The following is a 14,016-nucleotide window of genomic DNA, read 5'->3' as shown; positions in this document are numbered from 1 at the left end:
AACAATAAGCCATTTAAGATTTTTTTCAAAATATTATTATTCACATAATTCTCACAATATTTTCCAATAAAATTTAACATTTAATAGTTGTTTTCACATAAAAATATGTTTCTAATTTAAAAATAACTTTTCACAAAATACAGTATATATATAATATATGGTCTATAATTTGTATAATAAATATACTGTAAATATATCAAACATTTGAATAATTTGATCCAAAAATATTTTAGCCGTAAAAATCTAAAACAATTGTCTGATATTTTTGTGATTTATATAATTATTTAATAAATATTAATTTTATCAAATTTAAACAAAATATATATATATATACAGTATAACAAAAAACACTAAATTAAAACTACGGTAATTAAGAACTAAACAAATAGACAAAAATCTTATGGTACTAACAATTAATATCTAACTAAACAATTTCAATCACTTTTTTTTGCTTATACCTGAGTAATATCGAAATGAGAGCCGAAATGTTTTATTAATTATTAGATTTATAAGATTCAACATAAAACATGTCTGAATCAGTGGCAAAATCGACGAGACATTCATTATTATAAGATGACAGACTAGAAGAAGAGTTCTTCATTAGAGATGACTCTTCGTTGTGGACAACGGGTCGTGTGGTCGACACAGACAAAGTGGTCATTAATGACTGATCCAATTTTGACAAATTTGTTACGTTAGTCGCATTGTCGGAAATATCGCTAAGATATCGATTATTGTGATGAACAGTATTTGTTGTCTGAATGGCCAAAGAATTTGTATTATATTTAGATGAAAGTGAAGATGCGTTGAGTTTGAGGGCTGCTCTCAAATACTCCAGTTCTTGATATTGATTACACAATTTTTTCTATTAAAAAAATAAACAATCAATTAGTTGATAAAAAAGTGATAAAATCGTCAAACACTACCTTTAATGACTTAATTTTAAACGCAATGTCAGTCCTATTATCAAACAGATAACTGGAGTTAATTTGTGTTTGTTTTTGAAGAGAAGACAATTGAATGATTTGTTTTTGTATTGTGAATGTTAACAATTGGTGTTTCAATTTCAACTGTCGGATCCAATTCCATCTCATTTGCTGTAAATCCAATTCTTTTGTCTCCATTTCCATCCACTGATGATAGGAACGGATCGTCCAATAATCTCTCTTCAAACGTCTGATCCTCTATTATACTAAAATCGCCTAAAAATTGTCATATAATAAATATATAACGTTAATTAGTTTTAATAAACAATATAATTAGATAAAATTTAAATTCTTAAATAATTTATTGATCTAAAAAATATTATATCATTTCAAAAATTAATTTACAAAGATTTTTTTTGAGAAAAATATTGCTAATAAATCTCATATAAAAAATCTCGTTATTATAGATTTAATAAATGTATCTTTTATATGTTTCTAAATGATAATATGAAAAAAAGATTAAACTAAAATGCTTATCGTTGAGCACCTGTAGCTTATATAGTATTAGAACTGATAGATTCACGTGTAGGCAAAATGTGATCTTATTAATAGATCAAATAATATGTATTACTTTAGCAATAATATTTGTGCTCAAATGCTATTATTATTTTTGAGCACTTGTATGAAAAATGTGAGTTCATATCTGGGAATCGTATTATACTGTAATATAATGTAAGGTATAAATATATACTTTAAATGTTACTAAATATAATTATTACTTAAAAACAATTTGACAGCAATATTATTAAAATAGCAATTATTGCTAACTATTTATAAAATAAATCTAGGATGATCACATGTTGGCAAATGTGATGTATAAATTGATATAAATTATATTAAATTAAAAATATGATATTAAGATAATAGTAAATGTTTAATTAATATCAAGTTTTTTAAAACTATTAATTAAAAATTCAATATGCTAATGTTTTACTTGCAATTTATAATTCAATTTAAGATTTTTAAATTGTGTATTTATTTTTTTGAAATAAATTTAATTTTAATATAATAATAATAATAATTTATTATTTCATTTTCATATTGCGAAAATGTAATAAAGCAATTAATATAATTTTCATTATAAATTTATAAACTATTACAATATACAGAGAAATTTTTTAATTATTAAATATACTTTATTAAAACTGAAATTAAATATGAAAAAATTATAATCTTATAATCAGATTATAATCTTCCTAATTAGGATTATAAATTATAAAAATTAAATATTAAATTACTACTAAATTAAATTTCCTAATTATTTATATTAAATATTTATTTTAACATAAAATGCACAAAACATTTGTATTTTTATGCGTTAACTAAGTATGCATAACTAACTTTTAAATTACTAATTTATTAAAAAAAACATTTATCTCGATTAATCATAAATTAAAACAATAGTTTTTTTGTTAAAATTCAAAGTAATAATAATTGTTCTCAAGTTATTTAAGCTAAATAATTATTACTATAAAAATAAGCAAATTTTTACATACATTGAGAGTCATTACTGGGAAATGAAAAGCTAAACAATGAATTAGTTGAATGATTAGATAATTCTTCATAATTAAAGCCATTGAGGATCTGGCGTTCAGTGGCAGTAGTTGTTGGCGGCTCTTCATATGGATTACCGTTTGGTGAATAGAAACTCGTGTCCAGTGTTGGACTAATTGTCGCACTATTACTTGATTCATAACAATTAGAGTTAACATTTAAATTTATGTTTACATGATTTGTATTAAATTGTGGCTGTAAATGAATTTGTTGTTGTTGTAACTGTTGTTGTATTTGTTGTTGTGATTGTTGTTGTAATTGTTGTTGTGATTGTTGTTGTAATTGTTGTTGTGATTGTTGTTGATGCGGTTTATTTGGTGATTGTTTTTTCTGATGTTCAATGTTGGCCATCATAGGACTATAGACTGATAATATTGGGCGTTGTTGGCTGTCAAATGTGAGAACAGTGGCCCCTAATAGATGTGATAAATCGTTTGATGGTTTTGAGGTAATGTTAACATTTCCTACAGATCCGGAAATGTTGTTATTAGCACTTAATTTACTCATTTCGGAGACTGTAATATTGTTTTGTATATTTGTATGTACAGTATGATTGGTCTCAAGGTATGTGAAAGAAACGGGTGACGGAGCAATCAAATTGATTATATTATTAGAAAAACAGTTATTTTGGCCAACAGTTACATTATTATCTAAACGGTTGAAAGATTCGTTAGTTTGTTGCGTTACTATTTGTGTCGGTGTTATCGGAATAAGAGGTAGCGTCTGGATCTGTACTACAGGTGATTGTACTGTAGATATTGATTGCACTTTAGCACCGGCAAAATTAGATACTAGGCCACCACAAAAGGACGGCTGAATCGTGTTTGTAGTTTCTATTTGAGGAGAGTGTTCACCTGAAATAGTAGGCGCACACAATTGACTCGTTGCTATTCCTGAGGCTAATGGTGACACAGAACCAATCATTGATTGTGGTGATGGTGTTTGTATATATTGCTGTATAGGTGGCGGAGGAGGTGATTCATTTGATGACAATTCAGTTATTTTGGTTGAATTGGATGATTTGGAAAATCGGTCGTTAGAGGGGGGATTGGATCCCGATCCCGATCGCGGACCAATTACTATCTGAAGTGACTCGTAGAGGGCTGTCGGCGATATGTTAAAGATGTGAGGAGTGAATCGTTTTACAAATTTATCCCTTTCTTTGTCGCCCTCATCCTCACTGATTACCGGTAATATAAATTAATGACAAAAATTACTATTTAATGATTTCAAGTTAATAACGCTTTGGCAATAGGTTTGCTTACATTAGAAGTCGACTAACGCACACCCAGTGATTGATTTGTCCGTCTTTATCATATTGAAGACAACCTGATGACTGAAGAAATACAAATGAATCACTGGCCGTTCGCAACCGGTGCACAATAGTACCGGTGCCATTACTATTAGACATCACTATACAAATATATAAATATTAATATCTTAATAACTAATTAATAACTTAATTAATCATAACATTGTCAAACTAACTGAGCTTATGGGCAAACAGTGCAATTGAATGGTCATCCGGTAAAATGTAATCATAAGCTGAATTACCCATCACTTCAGATGGTAGAAAACCAATAATATTTGAGATCCTAAGTAATTATTAAAACAAAATAATTAATAATCATATAAAATAATTATTAACAAATCAATAATAATACCTATGATCAGCAAAAAGCAAAGTGCCGTCGAGTGAATGTCTTGAAACATATTCATCCAAATCTGCGTCCATTAGAGACAGTTCTGCCATTGGATTGGTTGGAATGATTTGAACGAATCCTTTAAACAATATCTTATTTTCTGGTTTGTCGTCATCAGGATCTTCATCATCCTTAGTATTGGTGATATGACCGGACACCTGAACCATTTGGTATGTCATAACTTCACTTCGGGGCTGATTTTTCTCACGAAGACGACATTGAAATGTTATTTTGTCAGACGTTTGAGATCCTGTTATTAAAAACAAAATATTGTTAACAATAAAAGCAATAATAATAATAATAATAATCCAGTCATTGATTGGGACATACCATTAGAGACTTGTTCGTGTGCTGACTGTATCTGTGTTTGAACTAACTCTATGTCATTCGGGTGAAGGAATGATGTCAAGGAATGGCCAATCATTTCAATCTATTTTTTGGATTAGAAATCATTTGTCTCATTAAAATCACTTTAATATTGTTTAAAATATCAATTATGTCTTAAGTTTCAAACATTTTATATAAATAATCAAAATGTTAATTTAATTAATAAATTATTTATTAGAAATAAAAATGCAAATTAGATCTAAATTTGGTATTTAAAATCTCAAAAACAGTTCAAAATATTGTAAAAATAATTTTATATCTAAATATCAAGATAAAACTATTAATATCTCGAAAACTAGAGTTGATCAATTTTAGTGTTGTTTAATTTAATTACTATTATAGTTAGATTCCCCCGATTGATGAATCATAAACATTATTTTAAACTTTGTGTGTAATTATTTTTTAAAATCAATTTTAGTTGAAATTTAACAGTTTCAGATTTTTTTGATAAATAAATTTATTTTCAAATAATCATATAATTTCAATAATTATCAATTAGTTTACATTAGTGATGATAATTCATGTTTAATACAACAAAAATAACCACTTTAAAAATATAAAATCTATTGTTTTAAAAATAATAATTTTTTACTAATACTAATTTTAGCATATTTTAACTATTATATTTTATACCAATTGTTCAAAACCAAATTCAATAGTTTAGATCTAATTTAAAATATTATTATGAAAAATATTTGTTATTTAACTACTAAATGTTAAAAATTAAAATTTTTAATTTAATTTTTACAAATAATTCTAGATAAATTATAAAATATTATTTTTAATTCACAAATCGTGGMARTCAATTTATAAAAATAAAACAAACCGCATTAAAATTGGTCAATTAGTTTTCGAGATATTATAGATTTATCTGATACATAGATAAAAAATTACATTTATATATATTCAAATGTGCTATATATGCTATATGTACTATACTTTCAAATATTGTTGTAAAAACAGTTAAATGCTTTCTAACTGTGAAATTGTTTAATTATATAAAATTAAATATTAATAAAATCAATAGATAAATAAAAATCAATGATCATATAATGTAATAATTAAGTTAAATAATTTCGAAATTACTACTAAAATAACTAATTCTATTGAATATTATTATTATTATTGTATATATATAACAATATTATAATAATTAATTGATATAATGTACTAACGCGTGGGAAACTTTGTAAACCATTGAAAGTTAGCTTTCAATTAGACAATAATTTAATAAAAAAAACTAAACTAAAGACCAGTCAATGCAATTTAATCATTAAATATACAGGTAGTGTACTGTACTGTACTATATTATACCACAATTGTTAGTAATCTCAATCATCAACTTAAATGTCGGTTGCCATCAAATACATGTCTTTTCGTAATTCACTAATTGAGTGGAAAGACATATAATTTATTATTGAAAACAGTCCCTCTTTAATGAATTATTTGAGAAAACAATCTAATTTGCTTTACATTGATAACTAAAATCTATATCTAAACCATAAATAACTATTGAATTAATAAATAAACGATAATTACTGCTCATTAGTAAACTATTATAGTAATTTAAATTTAGATCCGACTTCAACTAGAAATAAACCATATAATTATTTAAAACATTTTGTTTGCTTAAACTCGTGTATATTTAAAATTATCAAGTATATTTTTGTAATTCCAATAAAAACATTTAAGAAATAATAAATAAAGAAATTTAATTTTAAAAATCATAAGTTATATAAATATAATTGTCATCATCATTGTAAAAGTATTGTAAATATTGTAAATATTGTATATAGTTATAAAAAAATAATTTATAGATATATTTAATATAAAATTAATTAAGACATTATTTGATATATTTTTAATATAAAATTTGATAAGTTTATGAAAGATTAAGAAATAAATATTAAAAGTTATTTATAGAAGAAAAAGTGTTCACAATTGCATTCAAAAAATATATATAAACTTTTATTTTGCAATTACTCACAGCTTAAAGTTATATAATTTTTAATCCATACTTTTATTCAATATTATCATTAAAGAAATTAACTTTCTTTTCATTCATAAAAAATTGTTTTCTAAAACTACAAAAATAAATATAAATAATGCTTATAATTTTAATCAACGAATTGATTAAAAGTATTGAAAATATATTTACATAATAAAACATTAAATGAATTTTAAGTGCAAAAAAATATTTATTACTAAATATGGGAATATCAAAATTTATAGCCCTATAAATAGAATTTACATTTTAATTATAAATTTTATTTACTATATCAACTCTCTCTCTCTCTTTTTTTCTCTCTCTCTTTGTCTAAAAAACTCTTTTAGTTTATAACTGATAATAAAATAGTGTAAAATAAAAAATATGCCAAAATCATACCTAAGACATAATTATAATTAAGACATAAATTGATATCAAAATATTTAATGTGGCGCAGAGTGAAAGTGTATGAGTTATTTGTATGCCGTGAATTAGCATTATTATATGACATTACTTACTTTCAATACAATAATTAGTTAGTTAATGAATATGAGATTTTTTGAGATAAGACACCATTTTTTAATAGCGTATTTTTATCAATATTATATAAATATATCTTACCATAAAAACTTAAATTTCAATTTTAATATTGTGCCTATTTTATCAAAGTATGTGTCATATAATGAACAAATTATATTATTTTAGACAAATAATAAAATTTTAATTTAATATGATAAAATATTAATGATTTTTCACTATTATCATAGAGTAGCTATTACTTATAAATATYCCTTTATAAGTATAAATATTAAAATATAACTAATAAAGTCTTAATTCAAAATTTGTATAATTAAAATTAAGAATAAATAAATAAATAATTTATTTAATTATTAAAATTTATCTAATATATATAATTTGCTAAAAATAATATCTAATATTATATAGACAACAAATTAGAACAATTTATATAATATTAATATATAATTTAATATTTAAATTATTTTTTCTATTATTTTTTATTAATATTTAATTTTGATTTTTTCTAAAATATATTTTAAGTTAGATATAAAATATAAATTTAAGACATTTTCTTTATAAATGAGTATCTTATCAAATAACTTATATAATCATTTAATGAGTATATAACTATTCTATGACTCAGTAACTACAGTAATTCAATTGGACAAACATTATCGTAAATAATATAATAAATACAGTATATATAATCAATACTAATGATAGTATATTATTCAAAATATATCAACAATAAAAACATTGGTCAATATATTGGTTTATTTATTTTATATAAAAAATATTTAAAACCTTATTTCTAAAAAAATTCTACCAGGTTAGTTTGCATATAACTATATATAGTTTTTGTATTGATAATTTATTTTTTATGTTTATACTATATTTGATAACACTTTTTTGTTATGTTGAATATAAAATTATAATAATATTGTATAATTTGTTGTAATTAAGTTACTAATAATTAAACCAAATGATATTGTGAAAAATTTATTCAATTGTAATAAATAACATGTTTGATAGCCAGAAAATATGATAATAAAAATATTTTATTACATAAAACCAAAAAATATACAGTGCTTTTATTTTGCAATCAGTTGACTACAAAACTAAAATCTGACTGAGTTTTGAAATATATTTTCTTTAAACAAACAATTAGTTTATAATAACTTATGTTTATTTTAAATGTTATATAATATGCATATCAGTCATTAACATAAAATTATGAAAAAATTTGCTATTTAATGTATACATTAAATTTAAACAAATTTGATAAATTTAAAGTGAATTACACTAAACATTTAAAGTTAATAAACTATTATATAATTTTTATAATTTAATGTTTTAATTTAAAAATAAATTTTGCAGTATTTTTTGCATTCATATTCCACTATTATAACAAATATTAAATATCTGTTAAAAAGTGTTTATATCATAAATAGTAAGCAAAAGTACAAATTGAAAGCCAATGTTAATGTAAAAGTAGTTTTATTCGGTATTTATCTTTTATTATAACTTAGTTTAGTTGATAATAATACTTATTTATACTGTATTTTAATTTATTTGATTCATTCGTCTCTCAATTAAATTTTCTTCATTAAAATCACGTTTCATTAACTCAATAAAAAAGTAATTTACAACTGAAACTCATGTATTATATATCAAATAAATAATAGTTTGTTTTGCAAATTGGTTATTTATCCTCTTATTTAATAGACTTTATTATTATTATTATATTGATAAAAAAATAGTAAAACAACATATTTTCTTATTTAAAATTTTGCTAAACCAGACAACAAATTCATATATGTTATCCTAATTGTGTTATCTAACACATTGTAAACAATAATATTTATATCACTAAAAATCATTTTAAAATAGTGAGTCAATATCCGCTACTTAAACCAAATTACTGTTACAATAGATAAAAAGCACATAAAACTAACTTATAGTTGAAAAACAAAAATTTAAATAAGTATTTATTAACTCAATGAAATAACTACTTGAATTCATCAAATAAAGTATTTAAATATATTATAAAATAAAATAAAAAAGAGTTCATCTTTCAAATGCATTGTCTATAAAAAGCATTTTTCATTTTTTTAATGAAAAGTTGAAATCCCGTAAACAAAATAGTTGTCAACACTATAACCTTCAAAATGCGAATGTTTTTAAAACCAGGAAAAAAGCTTAATCAAGGAGTTAGACAACAATTTGTGAAACATTGTATTATTGCAGATAACAAACACTTTAATTTAAATAGTAATCACAAGTAATCAAAAGTATAATGGCTTTTATTGTTACATCAAAAATGTACCAAAAAACTAGAGTCTCAGCTGATTTGTTTTAAGACATTAATTTATTTATAAAGTCAATTGTTATTTATAAAAAATTATATTCTAACTATTATTAATGGTTTGCATTAGTTTTATCAATGTTTTGTGGAAAAATGAGAGATATATTAAGTCTATTATTAAATATATTATTATTGGCAAAATAAGTGTTATGTGTAATACTAATTTTATTACTAATAATATTACTATATAAAAATATATGCTAAAAATGTTTTAATATAGTAATGTTATATGGCATATAATACATACAGTTCAACAACAAATAAATTATCTAGTTAATTATGTAAATGATAACTTACGTATATAACAAGCAATATTATTATTACTAAGCAAAAATATTTAAAAACAATTATCATGTTAAATCTTTTTCTATTGAAAGTTTGAAAATATCGCAAAATTACATTAATTTTATAGATATTAAATGACCTTGCTTAACCAGCTTAATCTCATATCAGTATGAATAATGCATTGTTACTACTGTAGCTAATTATTAGTTTATAGCAATGGGTGAAAATAATTGAAAAAAGTTATAAAAAAAAGTGGGAAAGCCAACTCATTACTTAAAAAAGTTAAGTAGTCTAATCCATGTCTAAATTGACCCAAACATTCATTATAAATAAATAAAATATAAATAAATGAAATAGTAGTGCATATATTTTAATAATGCTATTTTTGATGATAACAAACATTTATAGTTTAGTGGCCTTCAATTTGTATGGCATTCATAGCCGAGTAGGAGCAGCGAAGTAACCATACATTATAAGTCACTATTATATATAATATTAAAAAATAATATAATCATAAAATGTATAGTAAATTAAATGACTATAAGAATGTGTACACAAACATCAATTTATTATTATTATTATTAGTACAGTAGAGTCAAGTCATATATTAATATAATTGATTATAAATATTTATTGAAAAACAAAAAGCAATGAAGCAAACAATTATTTGAGTCAATATTTTAGTCAATTATAATATTATTAAATCGGGTTTTTGTCGTTTCAATTGATTTTGTGTGTCGAGTCTCAGTGCATGACAACGACCATTGGTTTTGATTATCATTGAAAATAATGTACAGTAAATCAAATGTAAACTTAAGTGAAGACAAAAGTCACTCAGATATTCACGTATTCATCACTACTGTTCAAACTAACAGCCCATATAACCCTCCCTCCCTTTCTAATGCTGTTTTCAATAACATCATAACATTTTTTATGACTAAATTTTATCATCAAATTTGTRAAAAGTTAGTCAATAATATATTAGTAAATTATATTTTTAATAGCTTTAATAAGAGAATAAAAATAAAACAAAACCGGTTATAAAATGTGAAAATTATTTTTTATTTAATTCGATATAACTTTTTAAGACTACTCTATTTAATATAAAATCGGAGACAAAAGTGCTTGACACGGGTTTTTGGCTATAACTTTTAAACTTAAATTAATATATAATTTTTTGGTACTATGAAATCATGAAACAGATATTATATCATTAACATATTTTTTATATTAAGGCTCAGGGATGTACGATATCTCGAAAACTATAAGAGATTTTGATATTATGTAAAAAGCATAATATACTAATTTAAATACAAAATTATTTGATGTGTTTCAGGAATTTTCTTAAAATTTTGTTGTGTTTGAATGAAAAATAAATAAAAGTAAAAATTGTAATAAATCCGTTACATGATTCGATAAAACCACAAATTTTTATATTAAGTTAATTTTATAACTTTAAAAGTTGTAAACAAAAAAACCATGTCAAGCACTTTTGTCTCTGACTTTATATATAGTATATAAATAGCAAATTGTAAATATTTAGCACATAAATTGTTTTTCAAAAAACAGTTGTTACTTTTGAGTATTAATTAATGTATGATTTTGTAATTTTCAAGTGCTATAAAAATGAAAAATACAAATTAAATGTCTATTAAATCTACAAAATGATTTAGCTCGATTTGTCCATAGACATATTTTGCAATATTTTAACTAAATGATTATTAATTTTTAATATATTTTTACAAAAAAGTAAATTATAATACAATATTTACGTTTAGTGTGTAAGTCTAAAGACTCAATTTTAAATAATATTTAAAAAATAAATCAGTTAAATGTCAATATAAAAGGAAATAAAACTATATATTATGTAATGCATGAAAAATTAGTTAAAACAAAATTTAATTTATATAAATGCACAAATAATTTTAATGATAATAATGTTATTATTAGATATTAAATTGACACCAATTCTAGTTGAATATTTTACAAATTCATCTATCAACATTTTTTAATTAAAAAGACAATTTCGTATGCAATAATTTTTTTCAATGTTTTTAAAAATAATTACTATAAATGAAAAATATTCAAGGATTAAAAAAATTCTTATTATAATCATATAAATATTCCCCTTATTTTATAATTATTATTGTATTATTTTTAATAATTTAATTTAATGCAAAAAATAAAAAAGCAATAAATTAAGCTCACAATCATTAATTTAAAATAAATAAAAAGTAAAATAAAGAAATAAAAATGATAACATATATTACAAACACAATTATAATTTATAAGTACCGTAAAATATAAAATATCATTAAATAATAAATATATATTAATTAAATTCGACTCACATTTTGATGACCCAAAAAGTTTTCGACGGAATGCGAGACATAAATAATTTTTCCGTAGCCAGTGGTCACCACAATAAATCCCTCGACAGACTAATTCATACAACAAATCCCAAAAAAATAAAAAAAACAATTTTACAATTAATTTAAAATTAAAATTTCTTAAATTTCACAATATTTAATTATACATATTACAGGTAAACTAAACACTAACAATAACTTAATAGTAAAATAAAGGAAATTAGTATTCATTGAATTGCGAAAATTTGTTAAAAACTCGTTTTTCAATTATAGTTAAATAATAATAAGATATTTTCAAAACAATATATTATAAAATATATTGTTATTACACAAAATACATAATATGTATTAACTGAAAAAAAGATAAATTTGTTACAGATATGTACCGGTAATTAAAAACTAATATTTATCATTAAATAAAAACAAAAGTAACACTTATAATAAATCAATCATTACATCAATCAATGCCCGTAAATGATTGAATTGAAATTTCGGCGGTCGCCACAACTGTCCGGTCGACGACGATTTCTTGGCCTTACTTTTACGGAGAGTCAACGCCGCTATCATTTGATAAGACAAATAAATTGGTTAATAAAACAAATACATTAATTGCTAAATAATTATCATAAAAAAATTAAGAAATACTTTTATTTAGTCTAAGATAAGCGGCCGATAGTCTGAGCACTGAAGTCTTGTCGAGCCGTTTGGATGAGACGGTGACCAACGGCACAGTATTAGCCAAATCGTTGATATAACCGTTGAGTTTGTCTCTCCTCTGTTTTTCGGCCAAATTTCGCATATTTCTAATGTCTCTGTTTTGTGTACAGTCTTTCATCTGATCCATGTGTCGCTCACCGCCGACAACACCGCTTAGGTCACTGTTATCGTTATGATTGGCAGCAAATGTCATCATCTTCTTTGACTGTCAACAAAATTATTGAAACAATCTTTAAGGACTAAAAATGTTTGTCCAATTCAAGAGACAATCGGCTGACAGACTTGATTTACGGGACAACAACAACAACAACAACAACAGTATTAACAAATCAATTGACCGTAAAATAAGTATTAAATTAATATATAATCATATTTAACATTAATTTAATATCAATAATATATATATATATTATGTGACATAACTATCATAACAATTAGGACTTCATTTCAATTGATAACAAAATGAATAACAAATATATAAAATTGTTTCAAACGATAACTCAATTATTTATTTATTTATATTAACAACAAATGTCTAATAAAATCATATTAACTCTCATTTCAATAATACAGTAATAATAATATAATATTAATAATAATTTGCTCAACACTGCAGTCGATTGCGAAATAGTATCTCAAATGCGTTGAACGTAACGATTGACTACTCTATTGATGGACTCTAATGTATATTAAACTATGTATTGCACTAAACGGTTGGTCATTACCGGTGATCACACACTCACTCACACACCGACCGACACTYATATATCAAGGGATCATAAGATGWTGTTTGTGTTTGAGGTCATCGTTGGTCACTAACTATTGAAAAAAAAGGCAACGATTGTGTTGTTGGCAAATGGTTTGCTCAATGAAAACACTGTGAAATATGTGTACAAAACATATAATAATGTTTTTAATATATTATATGAGAAAAAATATTATATTATATTTTCACTGCTGTTATGTTATGTTATGTGTATTTTAACTACAAATAGCACCGATAGTAGTGACAGCACTAAGCACTGTATGAACCAAACTGTATAATGTATTGAATCCACTGTTGTATCACTGACTCAAACATTACACATACATACTGTACACACACTCACTGACTGTGTGCTCAGTATTTTAAAAACCAGTCTAA

General features: G+C 23.1%; 1 protein-coding gene across 2 annotated transcripts; it reads right to left on the bottom strand.

Moving 5' to 3' along the window:
- Window positions 1-328: 328 nt before the first annotated feature.
- On the bottom strand, window positions 329-13,227 carry LOC128961846 (circadian locomoter output cycles protein kaput-like). Of its 2 annotated transcripts, XM_054308142.1 has the most exons (11): window positions 12,801-13,227; window positions 12,612-12,715; window positions 12,138-12,227; window positions 4,574-4,673; window positions 4,205-4,493; window positions 4,029-4,135; window positions 3,806-3,953; window positions 3,395-3,720; window positions 2,483-3,004; window positions 927-1,202; window positions 329-865 (listed from the first exon to the last, which is right to left on the bottom strand). In XM_054308142.1, exons 1-10 carry the CDS (start codon window positions 13,066-13,068, stop codon window positions 985-987), a joined length of 2,172 nt encoding a protein of 723 aa, XP_054164117.1. In that variant the 5' UTR covers window positions 13,069-13,227; the 3' UTR covers window positions 329-865; window positions 927-984. The 2 variants fall into 2 exon arrangements, with proteins under 2 accessions (XP_054164117.1, XP_054164116.1); XM_054308141.1 differs by having other exon boundaries at window positions 2,483-3,720.
- Between the last annotated feature and the right edge of the window lie 789 nt (window positions 13,228-14,016).

This window comes from Oppia nitens, unplaced genomic scaffold (assembly GCF_028296485.1).
Source record: "Oppia nitens isolate AA-2021 unplaced genomic scaffold, nextdenovo-longstitch-racon4-pilon3 scaffold5_pilon_pilon_pilon, whole genome shotgun sequence".
Lineage (NCBI taxonomy): Eukaryota > Metazoa > Arthropoda > Arachnida > Sarcoptiformes > Oppiidae > Oppia > Oppia nitens.
This window is presented reverse-complemented; position numbering and strand designations above follow the sequence as displayed.

Excerpts from the sequence above, each read along its gene's own strand:
- LOC128961846 (XM_054308141.1), bottom strand. The coding sequence starts at position 13,068 with ATGATGACATTTGCTGCCAATCATAACGATAACAGTGACCTAAGCGGT. Across the intron at positions 12,228-12,611 it reads ATTTACGGGCATTGATTGAT|TCTGTCGAGGGATTTATTGT; the intron begins GTAATGATTGAT and ends TGTATGAATTAG. Across the intron at positions 4,136-4,204 it reads TTGCTTTTTGCTGATCATAG|GATCTCAAATATTATTGGTT; the intron begins GTATTATTATTG and ends ATAATTACTTAG.